Consider the following 14,046-nt stretch of genomic DNA (forward strand, 5'->3'; position numbering starts at 1 on the left):
TCCATCATCTAATTTGCTGGTTTTGTTTGTTTTTGTTGTTGTTTAGTTTCAGGTTTAGGTGCAGGGCCTGCAGCAGCTATAGCTTTCGCAGCATTCACCATCGGTGTACTACTTACAGCATGCCTTTGGTTCATCCACGCACATACAGGTGAGAATATACCTACTACATATACAGTAATCATGGTGATAGGCTTGTGTTGAAAACCCACCGCTGCCACCAGGGGCCCGTATCACAAAGCTTAGCAGTGATGGTAGAGCATTTTTCTATGATTGATTGCATAGACTACAATCAACCGTGAAAATCAAGCGTACGATTTATCGCTACCCCTTGTGTTACGGGACCCAGGACAAGTGGTCAATAAACCTACAACCGCTTTGTACTTTCCGTTTGGTCTCATCATACATGTACCTAGGCCCCGTCTTACAAAGAATTATGATTGATCCGATCAACCACAACTTTGGAAAGCCTGCAACGTCAACATCTAACATGCATATTTGTCCAACATATCTTCTAGATGTTATGTCTATTTATACATTCATCGTTTTCTTGAAAATTAAGCGGACTTCTCTTTGCTTATAAAGGACATTGTGCTAATTACCTGTACGAAATATTTTGACATTGATGGACTTCCATATAATTGAGATTGATTGGATCAATCGCAACTCTTTGTCTAAGACGGGGGCCCTGGTCAAGTGATCACAAGACCTACAATTACTTTTTCTACTTGTTATTTGGTCTGATCATATCTGGGGGGGGGGGGCACTCAAATTATATTTTGATGGGGATGTGCCTCACGAAACCCTGAAATGGGAGTCTAAGGAACTGACCATAAGGGTAAAATATGGGGTCTTGGAAACTATATACGGTACTGGGCGGTGTGAAAAACGGTCTATGGAACGGGATCGCGGTACAGTATACGGTGCACGCTGGTGCTGTGCATGTACATGTATATGCGGGCGCTAGCGGTGCATGGAGCGGCTAGCTGAAGGAGTTGTGAAGCCATGCGTGCAGCTCTTGCATGCGATGCTCATGCTGGACAAATTTGGCAGGGCTAGGGAACTGAGATGTTTCGTAGCGGGGGTCTTGCGAGCAAGGCGAGGAGGCTTTTGAACGGAACTTTTGTCATTTGGAGTATCTAGAGAACTGAAAATTAGGTCTGAAAAAGGGGGTCATCAAAGTGGCACGTCCCGTTACCACCCTATTGCAACCCTAACCCGAACCCTATATTGTAGACGAAATAAAGCCCAGAGCAATTTTTGCCATAGCAAATGTTGTGTCACTATTATTTTTACCCCGGTCCTCACTGTCCCTCACTTAAAGTCCACCATGTCCACTCCCTGGGGAGCATCTTGGCAAGGCAACCATTTTTTATTGGTGCACGCATGCCAATCTAATCAATTTGAAGTTCACATCTTACCGGGTACCCATATAACACCTGGATGGAGAGTGTGCCTTGCCAGAGGACATTAATGCCAGGTGGGATTGGAATGCCCGACGCTTGGTTCAGGAGTCAAGTGACTGAACCACTACACCACAACATCTCCACTAAAAAATCTTTTATTATCTACTTTTTAAATCTATTCACAGGTCCGCGGAGAGAGATCCCTGGATCACCTCGTACATTAAGCTCACCTAGTTCACCTTTGATGAATGGTCACATACCAAACGGACATTTACCGAACGGGGGGCCTATGGTGGCCCGACAGCGGCCCCCGCCGGCGCCCGCTCCAAATGGACCACTTCACATACCCTTAGCGAACGGTATGAACCCTAATATGATCCCCGCGCGGGGACTTATGAACGGACCCATCGGGGAGTCAGTATGAGAGTGACCAAACATGAACTGCCGCGTGTGCAGCTTTGGATCAGTGCTAAAATTGTTTAGTGTGAAATGGAACTCCGTGGGAGTGTATTTCTCCACATTGTTGAGGAGAGCACTCGCACCGGAGAGTCGAGTTTGAATATATATATATTTCAGTTGAATCCAACGTGGCATTACTGAAAGGATAATCAGTGTGAAAAAGGCATTTTGAAAGGACCAACACCAAGGATACAATGCATCTGAGACGAGTGAAGCAAAAAGTTTGTTATGGAATGGAAAGGACGATCATCAATAGGGATCAACCTTCTCTTCGATCAGCTTGGCACGATGTGAATGGACCAGGTGATATTCCTGTATAGATGCATGCAGAGTTTTTCACATATGACAAGTAGACTAGGCAATCCTGTGGAAACGCATTTAGGAGCCTGGTGCAGTCAGTTGTGAAGAGGTATGGGAAGGATGACAGGTATAACAACTCAAGTGTCCGCTTGCTTCCAACGCCAATGTGGAACCTGTTCAGATATATTCTATCCAAACCGTTGAAGAACTCGATGGAATTGACCCTCCTTGCTTTCAAGTGTAAATAGGACCATTGACGGAGGTGCTGAAGATTTGGACGTCTTCGAACATGTACATGTACAGCAGAATGATACGCAAGAGAAAATTTTATTGGACTATTTTCCCTGTTTCTTCGTTTTTTTTACGCAAAAGAAAAAGTTTCACAGTACAGCACTTGTAAGCCTACGCAATGCGTAGTCAGTGTGATAAAAAAACTGAAAGTGTGATTTATGTTACAAAGCAAATGTATTGTGATTTTTATGTGTCTTTGTCTGTTTACCATTGTACTTTTGTCAAGTGCTGTCTTATGCAATATTTTTTTTTTCAGCACAATATAGTTAAAGCCATTGGTTAGCATTGATTTGACCTTTCTAAAAAATCTGAGCAGCAACGTTCCATTCGTCACCTTTGTGTGTGATGTTCTATAAAAATGAAGCCCTGAAAAATCGCACCCGAAAATCATTATTCAGAGCTTAAAAAAAGTGAAAAATTATGTGACCGGTTACACCATCCCAATTTTATTCCATATGCTATATGTGTTACATTTAGACCCCAGGAGAAAATTAAATTATTTTCCTGTCTGCAACAATTCAATTTTTTTTTTCTTTTCCTGGGTGTTTTTTTATCCATATGAACAATCATAAGTACATCTCACATCAAAGTTCTGAATTTTTTTAAAATGAAACCTTTTTAATGTGAACTAATGTCTTTCAGTTTTGCGAAGCTGCAGTTTTGATCCCCCTCCTCTCCCCCCCCCCCCAAAAAAAGAAAAAATTAAGGGAGTAGGGAAGGAGTATTATTCATTACATGAAAAGAGTTAAAGGGAAAGTTCCCCCTTATGTCAAGTTGGTTTTATTAAAAGCAGAAAAATGAAAGAATTGAGTAAGAGATAGCTGCAACAAATTATGTTTACTGTGAGAGTCAAAATGTTCAAAGTAAGAAATTTCTAGTGCATTAAACTATTTCATTTCCAGTTACAATCACTGAATGAATTCAGATGTTTGTTTTTTAAAACAAATTTCCCTTCTTTTTGATAAACAAAACAGATTCCTTCATCATTGATGATAGTTTCATACCCACATAAATGCAGCAAAGATATAATTTTTCATGCATTCTTGGGATTAAAATTTTTTGTTTTAGAAACTGGACGTATTTATGTGCTGTGCTTTCAAATGTTTTAGAATTGAGGGCGATGCAGGTCTATTTACTGGACAATTTTTCAAGCATGAGCATCTTTAATTTATCAGTATTTTATCGATCAGAATTTTCTTCAAAACGGAGTAAAACTTGTTCTTCTTTCGAAACAGATCATTTTTTTTTAAATTGTTAGAATATTCAGCCTGTCATAATGCATGCGTATTTGAAAATAATGCTGATAAAAATATCGACTATGAAATCGACAAAGCCCTAGTCACATATAGACACTGAACCACCCCGGATCTGATCCGGGGGAGGGATCCGTGTAGACACCTTGGGCATCCTTGCAGGTCCATGTCAGTCTGAGAACATCCGGGTGGCCTACACGGCAGTTTTTTGGAGCTAAAAACATCCAGGGACACGTTGCAGAAAGAGTTGCAATCAAACGCAACTCAAAAAATTTTGCGCAACTTGATTTTCAGCCGATGAACCACCCTTATTTGGGCCTTGCACTTGATATTTTGACTTGTGTTTAAACGCAACTCTTTCTGCAGCAGGCCCCAGCTTCATCTGTGGATTGCCTTGTTGTCAGAGCAATCCGGGATGGTCTGTGTAGCTGCCCTGTTGGACCCGTGTGGCTTTCGTGTTGGTCCGTGCTGATGCCTTGATGGTCCATGTAGACTCCATGCTCTACCGGCGTGGTCCGTGTAGATCCGCAAGTAGAAGCCATGTCACCAACGCTTGCGACGCTCAATCTGGGGCAATGCTATCCTAGATCGACGAGCGACGCTGGATCATGATCCGGGGATCGCTGTGTAATTCCTTGAGGATCCGTGTCTGTGAGTGACTGGGCTCTGCAATGACTCTGATTCATCCAAAATGTTCGTGAAAACGGTGACAATTTGCTGAAGTCGCCTTTCTCTAAAATACTAGCAATCTATCTTGTTGTATTGTTTTTATTGTCATCAAGATTTTTTTTTTTAAATGAGCCAACCTGATTACTGATTCGGGTTTTGATTGCCTTCCATTGTTTTTTTTTAATCGTAGCATTATATGAATAACTACAGCAAGACCCGTGTCATGTCCTTAAATGAAACTGTTGTATTGATTACGTCAATTCACTTTTCCTTTTTTTATTTTTCAGAAAAGATACAATGCAATATCTAAATGTGTGTAACCCTATACCATGCAGTATTATTCCCTCTAAGCTGAACCGTTACACTCATATTATGATCATTTGTTTGTATTTAATGGTTGGTGACTTGTACTTATTCTTACCATGATTTTTTGTTTGTAATTAGTTACCCCGTACCTATCCTCTTTCTATTTGATAGGTAGTTTTTGCATTTACTATTGGGAAGCTCTCTACAACGCATCGATTTCTTTGAAAATGCAATTAAAATCACAATGGAGAGCTGAGAGGCTTTTTTCAAAAGTTGAGGGACTGGGACAGCAGACTATCTGAAGATTTGCACCGGACGAACAATCGCAAATATGTCGTTGTCCAGAGTCAAGATATTCCGATGCTCTCTCAGTCCACCAACTTTCGACAAAAGCATCTCAGCTCTCCATTGTGATTTGACTTGCATTTTCAAAGGACTTGGTGCGTTGTAGAGAGTTTCCCCGTCGTAAATACGAAAAGTCTGGAATATAGATTGTGGTCACCTACCTACACATACCATGTGACATTTCTATATCAGGGAATTATATTGAAGATTAAGAATTCAAATATATATTACTGGAAAAAATTTAATCCCACCTACTGCTTCAGATCTTTGGTCAAATATAGTTGTTGTTTTTTTCATCTTTCTCTTGAAAACTGAAAAAAAAATTGTGGAAATGAGCCCAAGGGTATCGCATAGTTGGGCGAATTTGCAAAAAAAAAAATGAATTGAAATCGTCTGTGCGTTTAGGGTTTTAAAAACGTGTTATTCAAGTTCATTAAGATATGTGTTCTTGATAAGGATGTTAACTTACAACCAGGTTTAATTTTGTTGAGTATAACTTACAACTGGACCAAATATGAACATGAATTTGAATATAACTGAATCAACCTAGAGGTCTTTTTGCTTATATTTGACGGACAGTTTTTGTCATTCTTGGATGAGAAACTAAATGCGACCAAAGAGTTACTTTAGCTAGCTGATATTTCTACACTTGTTAGAATGCATTTCTTTGATTAATTTATACTCCTTCACCTTTGAAGTCTGCCTGTCGTGAATGTTAATTGTTTTTATCATGACTAAATTCCACCAAATTTTCAAAAGTGGAATGGCTCAAGTGAAATTCTACACATTTATTCAATCTCGGACAATTATAATGAATTATACACAGTTGAAACCAGAAGGACACTGCGATATGCACCTTCAATCTAGCAAATCATAAAAATTCATAAACTGCCTCAGCCAAGGACATGGGTTCAAATCTTAAATGTAAACGTCTGTTAAAACTCAATTACACATACATGACAAAATGATGACTTTTCCCAGAATTTGCATGGTGCCACAAAATTGTACAACATAAAAAACACAGACTTTGTTAGCATATGAATGCCAATGGTACTGCATATTTTTTTTTTTGGAAAGATAACTATATATAATTTGTATTTCTATTTTTGTTTCTTTTGATTTCATATTGTAAGCAATGAACCATGATATAAATTTAAGTGTTTTATGTGCAAGCTACCTCACTTTTGATTTGTATACATATATTTTCAAAACTTGTCAGAAAAATCAAGGATCAAGATGCCAGCAGCGCTTCATAAGTTATAGATAATCAAAGACGAATTTTATAAGATTGTAAAAAAAAATATCAAATTTAAGATATGCACATAGTTCAAGAATTTGTAACTGATTAAGCTCCCCCTGCCTTTTGCATTATCTAATGTATGCAAATCTTTAATTTGAAACTTGATTTCACTATAATTCTTAATTGATGGTGATAAAACAAGAAAATCATGAAAAGTACCTGTCTTTTCAACCCAAGCTTTCTTACCACCCTAATTTCTCGATCACAACCCAAGTTTGTACTTCAATTACAATGTATCACACATATTTTCATATAGGTGCATAGCTTTCCAACCAAAGTAATTAGTACACTATTGATATATAACTATAACACCAATTGTGTAGGAGTATAAACCTTCAATCATGTCATTTATTTTTGTATCAAAGTACCAATACCATATTTATTGAGTGTTGCATTTTTGTTATGTCTCATTTTTTTTACAATCACTTACATGATTTGATTTCCTCTATGGTGCATAATATTTTAAGTATTTTTTTTTCAATGTTTCTAATTATGTTATTTTTCTTTATGTATGTGTCTTATTCGGTTCCATGACGTTTACCCCGGCGACAATTGCTCCGATGGAAAATCTGCGCATTAACCAAAACATAGAACCTAACATCCGATACTAAATAAACACTAATCATTACCTTTACATTATTCTGAACAAAAAGCTCTATTACAATCTTAACTCTAACCCTATTGCCCTCTGAGGTTTAAAGACCGGAGCAGTTGTCGCAGGGGCAAATGTCGTTTCACGGCTGTCACCATCTTATTCATCTTTGGTCTATGTTTTTTTCTTTGAAGACTTGATGAGATGTATCAAGGGTTGACAAATTGGGGAGCATTTCATGGATTCACTAATGTTATAAGCTACCAAAATCGTTGCCTCTGATTGGCTCAGACCAGATAATGTGAACCCTTGATATATTACTTGTTTAACTGCCACAAGAAAATACATTTTTTCATATGTGTAAGTGAATGAAAACTGCCTGCCGTAGATTTCTTGGGTCTGTATTCAATTCAATACTCAATCCATTAATGTGTTTATAAATGATATCTTGTCTATAAGTGTAGCCCTATCATATGAACAATGTTAGACTTGATTATCGTTGGATTTATTAGGATAAACTTAATTCCTAAGATTTGACTGGATGGAGTCACTCTGTCAATACAAAAACAAAACACACACAGAAATTATCAATAGGTGTTACAATATGTAACTTCTGTAACATGATCCTGTTTGTCAACAAGTCACATACTTCCCTGGCAGTAATACTTCCAAGTTAATGATGAACATGTTAATATTTACTGTTCGATTATCACATTGTCCGGAATTAAGAACTCGGATATCTTGTGAATATGTCTGAAATTTAGAGTGAGTTACTTCGCTGAATTCTCGAACCAGTGGCGCAGTCGGCAAAGTGTTTCTTCAAAGTCAAAACTACGGAAAATTATCATATTTCTGACTTGGGTATTGAATTGAATATTGCCCCGGACTCCGTTTCATGATGCTTGTTATCAATGACAATGTATTGTTAGCTTTTTGTTATAAGCTACCAAAATCATGGAACCTGATTGGCTTAAAGAAATGTTATTGAAAGTAAGCTTTTGTGACATGGCCCCAATGTCTTCACTTTGGCTATGTATGTTATATGCGTTTAAGCATATATTATGAATAAGTGGGAAAAGAATGACAATTTTTGTTGTTAAGTGATTCAGCTGCTGCAGTTTATCACTGCCTGATTTGAGCACTGTTACATAAAAGGATACAATCGATTTTACAATTATTAAGTGTAACTTTCAATCAATGACAGAGTATGTGCAGGAAGTCACAACCATATCTTGTTAATATTGATTGTATGTCCTCGTGATTCAGGTCCAGATCTGTAAAATCATGGATATATTTTTTAACTTGACAAATGTACTGTTTCACCTGCCAAGTTCTATTCCTATTACTGTCTTTTTGATGCATTGAGATGAATGCATTTTGCATATTATTGAAATATTCATTCCATTTTTGCATGTTAACTGCTCCGTGCATTGAATCTCAATCTCTGTGTTGGATTCTACGTGAGTATTTTTTGTTTCCGATTAAGTCCGTCATTTTCTCTCTCTCTCTCTCTCTCTCCCTCTCCATTCCTCTTTCTGAACACCTCATTCTGTTCTTTTTCCATCTTTGATTATACCAAACTTGTCACTTTCTTCCCTTCTTATTCTTTCTCTCTCTCTTTTTCTCCCATCAGAAGATCTTCTGAGTTGTACCCCCACCCCGGTTTACTTTTCTTTTTCTTTCTCACTAGTATCTCATTCTCCTTCATCTCCCTCTCTTCCCCTCTCTTAATCTTCACAGTATTTTGTTTCTGTTAGACCATACCCCTCCCCCTCTCTCTCTCTGTCTCTCTGTCCTTTTCCTCATTAATCTCATTAATTTCCTTCTCACTCTCTCTCTCTCTGCTTTTATTTTTGTGAATATTTTTATGTTTCGTGATACGAGGCAGCGTGAAAATGTATTACCATGAATGTTTTGTAATGTGTTTTATGGTAGTAATGTGTAGATGTCATATTTTTTAACAATAAAATGTCTGAAATCTGCAAATGAATCCAAACAAGTGTCTGTCCATCATTTTCCTCCAGTATAGTGATAATAATTTAAATTTAAATTAAAATTCATCTTTTCCACATTTGAACAAGTTTGCTTTTATGAAAACAGAATATTCAAACAATAATATCAATGAAAGTTCGAGAGCAGTTGGACAAACAATAAGAAAGTTATGAGCATTTGAATGTCAAAATCACTAATGCTATAGTGATCCTCACATTGGCAATACCTCAAAGAATTGTGTTGTCACTGAAATACAACTATATGACATTGTGATGAAAACTCTTATTTCATCTATAATTGAAGAGTTTAGTTGCAAAAGGGCTTAGGTCCACTTTGGACCATTCTGAGAAAAACCATGTTTTTTTATTCTCACTTACTGCAATATTCTTATACATTGAGACCAAAAAAAAAATCAAATTTGATGAAAAATGGACCTAACCCCTTTTGCAAGTGAGCTCTTCAATTATAACAAAAAAACCACCTGGGCCCCGTTTCATAAAGACTCTTTATGATAGCAAATGCACAATTTCTATAACAAATTTACTATTAGCCAATCAAATTGAAGGATTTCAGTAGCTTTAAACTATTGTTGCAAACTTATAACAAGTTTTATGAATTGGGACCCTGGTCTGCGTATAGGCTTGATTACAGTGATAATTTAAGTAAAATATTTAGTAAAGTAACTGGGGAGTTGTACAAATCTGACATCACCACTGAATTGATTAGGTCTTAAAGAGAAAAATATTTATAAAAAAAACATTATAATGAGAGTTTGATAAAATTTAAATGAATAATAAAAATAGTTATAAAGTAGGCCTACATATATTTCAGCTAAACTTTCTCCTGCATTCCGCTATACATTATTTTTAGGAAACGTAATATTTTATGTACAGGTTTCACATCATTTTATTATCATGGATAAATAAATTTTTGTCCTATCATTAGAATGAGCGAAAAGAGGTATTTTTTTAGTGACCAAAACGACAGGATTTTATGTGTGCGACATCACAGATCTTGTTCGCATTGCCAATGGGGGGATCTAGGCTAAGTGTTGTTGACTTTCGAGGGCTTTCTCATTGCTTGTCCAATTTCAGGGGCAGCGGAACCGGAGGGGCCTGGCTGGGGGTTCTATCGGCAATCGCCCCCACTTTTTTTTCCAAAGCCGTGTACAAAAACATAAAACTTACCATCTGATTGTGATTTTTGCATGGTCAGCGCCCTATACCCCAACACACACACACACACTTTCGGCTCAGCCCCCCCCCCCCCCCTCCCTGACTTTAAAACCGTTTCGCTTCCTTTGCAAATTGAATCAAACTCTTTTATTATCTGCTAACAAATCGCAAAATGCGATTTATAAAAAAAAATTGCATAGTGTGCGCTGGGCCTTATGGGCACGGGGTGGGGGGCCAGTCAAATTTATTGCTGTACACACGCGTGACCCAAAAAACGCGTTTTAAGGGGGTGTTTTTTTTTCAGTTTTGGACGCGGTCCGCGCGCGGACTCGTTAAGGGTATCAAAAACACCGATTTTCAAGTAAAAGGGTGGTTTAATAAGACTGGTTAATCGCGGGGTCAAACGTATTTAGGGTATGTTTTTTTTCCCCAAAGCTTTTTTTTTAAGACAAGCCAAACGTGTTTAGGGTATTTTTCCCCCAAGCTTTTTTTCCCCGAGGTGCATATTTTGGCGACAACTTAATTAGGGGCCAAAATGTGTAAATAAATCCCGCGAAAAACTTGTTTAGGGGGTTATTTTGCACACTGAGAAATACTCGATTAGGGGGTGTTTGGACATTCCTTGGTCATGCGTGTGTACAGCAATATATTTGACTGGCCCCCTCCCGGGCTTATGGGTTCCAATTATTTTTCCACTTTTTGTTTATAGTATACATTTCCAACAATGTATCCATCACAAACATGTTCCCCGCGATATACAATATATGAGGAAGCCTCGAATTAATTTGTTGATTTAATTTGTCAACGATTAAGATAAGAAATTTCCCTCGTACTTTGTGTGTGAATAGGGTATAGTCCTCAGGGGCCGCTGAACGGTTTTCAAAGTGGGGGGGGGGGGGGGCTGAGTCAAAAGTGGGGGGGCTGACCATGCAAAAATTCACAATCATAATAGTCATTTTTACGTTTTTGTACACGGTTTTGGAAAAAGGTGGGGGCTGAAGCCCCCAAGCCCCACTTCCGCGGCCCCTAGACCTACCCAAGGAACAACTCTGCTCCCAAGGGGGTGATGTGTGTTTCTTTTTTTTTGTTGAAGAGGAACTGCCAGAACGTATGTGCTTGCGAGAGAGCGATGCGACCGAGATAATCAGAAGAGCGCAGTTTTCATTTTTATATCACCAATGAAAGAATGAAGGAGCCATGCAGGGCCCCGTAACATAAAGATTAGCGATTGATCGCTAAATGAATTGGCCTATCACAATCATCGCTGCATGTGCATTTCTGTCGATGTGTTTGCCTAGCACTTTAATTGGCATAATTTACAAGATTATAATACAGCGGCTTCCGCCTTTGACGGTATATTGATAAGCCATCGCCGTAATATGGCCATATTTTCACCTCGTTTTATTGTAACACGCAGCGCTGAGAGAATTCACCTTTATGACACCCGACAAGGTGCCCTATATACGTGAGTCGGCCTATAGGAGAAATACCTTATTATCATTGCAGAAAAGAACATTCTAAAAATGCATTACAGATAAAAGATATTGATTTTCTGTTAATCCCTCCCCGTTATGAATTAGTGCAAATGCAATAACTTACACCAAACAAAAAGGCAGGCCTCACCTGGGGCCCGTAACACAAAGCTTAGCAATGATCGTGGAACATTTTTCTACGATTGATTGCATTGACTACAATGTACAATCAACGTAGAAATCAAGCGTACGATTAATCGCTAACCTTTGTGTTACGGGACCCTGGTGTGAACAGGAGGCAGAGCTCCCCCCCCCCCCCCTCCCCTCCGACTGAATATAGATTCTTTTTTTCTTTTCTTTTTGCTGGTAAGATATTTATTTAATGGAATTCGGTCCGAAAACGGTTGTAAAGGGTAATTTTTGTCCCTCCTGTCGAGGGTCCCGGGGGGGGGGGGCACTCGGATTTTTAAAAGGGCAGCGGTGTGCTGCCCCAAAATGTGAAACCAGAACGAAAGTTGCTGTGAGTGGCTTAAAGGGGAAGTTCACCCTGACAAAAAAAAATTTTATTGTAAAAATAGCAGAATAAAATAATTAAAATAAGGTTTGAGCAAAATACATTATAGAATTAAAATGTTATTAGAATTTTGATTATGTGATTTGTGACGTCATATGCGAGCTGCATTCCTACATAGCGAATAGTAAATATCAATGAAATTTCTTCTTTTTTTTCAGAAAATGTTTTTTTCTTTTCCTTTTTATATATTAATAGACAAATCATTTCACACACGATCATGAAGAGGAATTTAAATAAGTCATCAGGAACCATTACAAAAACGAAATTCATGCATTTTATATTACATAGCATATGGAGCAGCTGCTCGTTTATGACGTCACAAACATGACAAATCCAAAATTTAACGTTCTAATATCTTTCTTAGTCTTTAATGGATTTTTTTTAAACCTTCACCAATATTTTAAATAAATGTTTCTGCTATTTTTACAACAAACTTTTCTTCAGGGTGAACTTTCCCTTTAAGAACCAGATGGCCGTCCGCAAATGGGGGGGGGGGGTGTGCTTTGGAACTGGAATTTAACATAAAATGGGGGTTTCCGAGAACCGACGCGTCGCGACGCCTGAAATGAAGGGCTTATGAGGGGATGAGTGCGCGTGGGTGGGAGCGATAGTTTGTAAATATCCCGTTCCCTCTAGGCTGCGTTTATGCGACCTCAAGCCAGAATCATGATTTGAATCATGATTTGAATCATGATTTGAATCATGATTCAAAACACAAACATGAATCACAATATCACAGAATCAGCGTTTAGACGACCTTCATTCCAATGCTGTTTCTCCTCAGATTCGGGCCAATCCAGTGCGCATCACTAGTGCGCAGTTTGACAGAGGAAGTTTTTCGCTCGTGTTTCGGCTCTCGAAAATTCTTTTGCTTCCATCAGAATTCAGTCTATACCTCATTTTGTTTACTTCTATCATAAAGGGTCCATATGCTTCTATTCATCTTGTTAGTTTATCCAAAATGGTGTTCGGAAGTGAATTTCAGCGTAGATCCAATTTGATATTGATACTGTATACTCAACAACAACTGAGATCATTGTCTGTCCAGTTAATTCATTTACTAGAACTTGAAGTTGAAGACATGACCAAAAAATCAAAAGTAGTGGACGATGCGATGACCAACACAGAACTTGAACATGACAATAAATGAATTCATAGTACATAGTTATGTACATACAATGAGCATATAGAGCGCCTTGAGCTTGGCAAGAGTCAAACCGAAAGTAGCCCGACACAACAGTGAGGTCATATATAATCATGATTGTAATCACGATATCGTTTATTCGAACATTTTCGTACGTGATTCTGCAGAAACGTCTTTCCAAACGCCCCTTTTTTCGTGTTTCATGTTTGTGATTCTAATCATGATTATATTCAATTTCGACTAAACGCAATCGTGATTCTGCAGAATCATGATTTGAATCATGATTCAAATCATGATTCTAGGGTAAAAAAGTGGCGGATAAACGCACCCTTAGTTGACTTTCAGGACATCTTGTGACATGGTTCATGATCTTGTAAGTGGTTTATATTGACAAATTTGCTATCTGCCAATCAAGATGAAATTATTTCAGTAGCTGATAATGTTTCGATGACAATTAACTTCACGGTACGCCCCTATGTTACTGTGTACATAAGGTCTTCTTAAAAGCATCTTGTGGTTTCTGACAATGACTCCAATAGGCCTACACGACGCCAATATATAATAAAAAATTGAAAAAAAAAAAAAAATACTTTGAAATGGATGAATTCAAAGTGTTTTTTTTTTTTAGATCTCCAAGAATGGTCCCAAATCGTATAAAATGTTTTGGTAATATTCTGTTAAGGGAAAATTTTTGAACTGAAGAAAAAATACGCATATTCAATAACATAATCATAATAACAATATAAAAGAACACACAGACATGTCAGAACA

The 14,046-nt window shown here is 37.8% G+C and overlaps 1 protein-coding gene across 1 annotated transcript in view; it reads left to right on the forward strand.

Moving 5' to 3' along the window:
- Nucleotides 1-2,608, forward strand: part of LOC129278195 (transforming growth factor beta receptor type 3-like) — a 12,188-nt gene extending 9,580 nt beyond the window's left edge. Inside the window, exons 9-10 of the mRNA XM_064110121.1 lie at nt 47-148; nt 1,589-2,608. Coding sequence (XP_063966191.1) covers nt 47-148; nt 1,589-1,827 — 341 coding nt within the window. The 3' untranslated portion in view covers nt 1,828-2,608. The remainder of the gene's footprint in view (nt 1-46; nt 149-1,588) is intronic.
- The last annotated feature ends 11,438 nt before the right edge of the window (nt 2,609-14,046 follow it).

This window comes from Lytechinus pictus, chromosome 15 (assembly GCF_037042905.1).
Source record: "Lytechinus pictus isolate F3 Inbred chromosome 15, Lp3.0, whole genome shotgun sequence".
Lineage (NCBI taxonomy): Eukaryota > Metazoa > Echinodermata > Echinoidea > Temnopleuroida > Toxopneustidae > Lytechinus > Lytechinus pictus.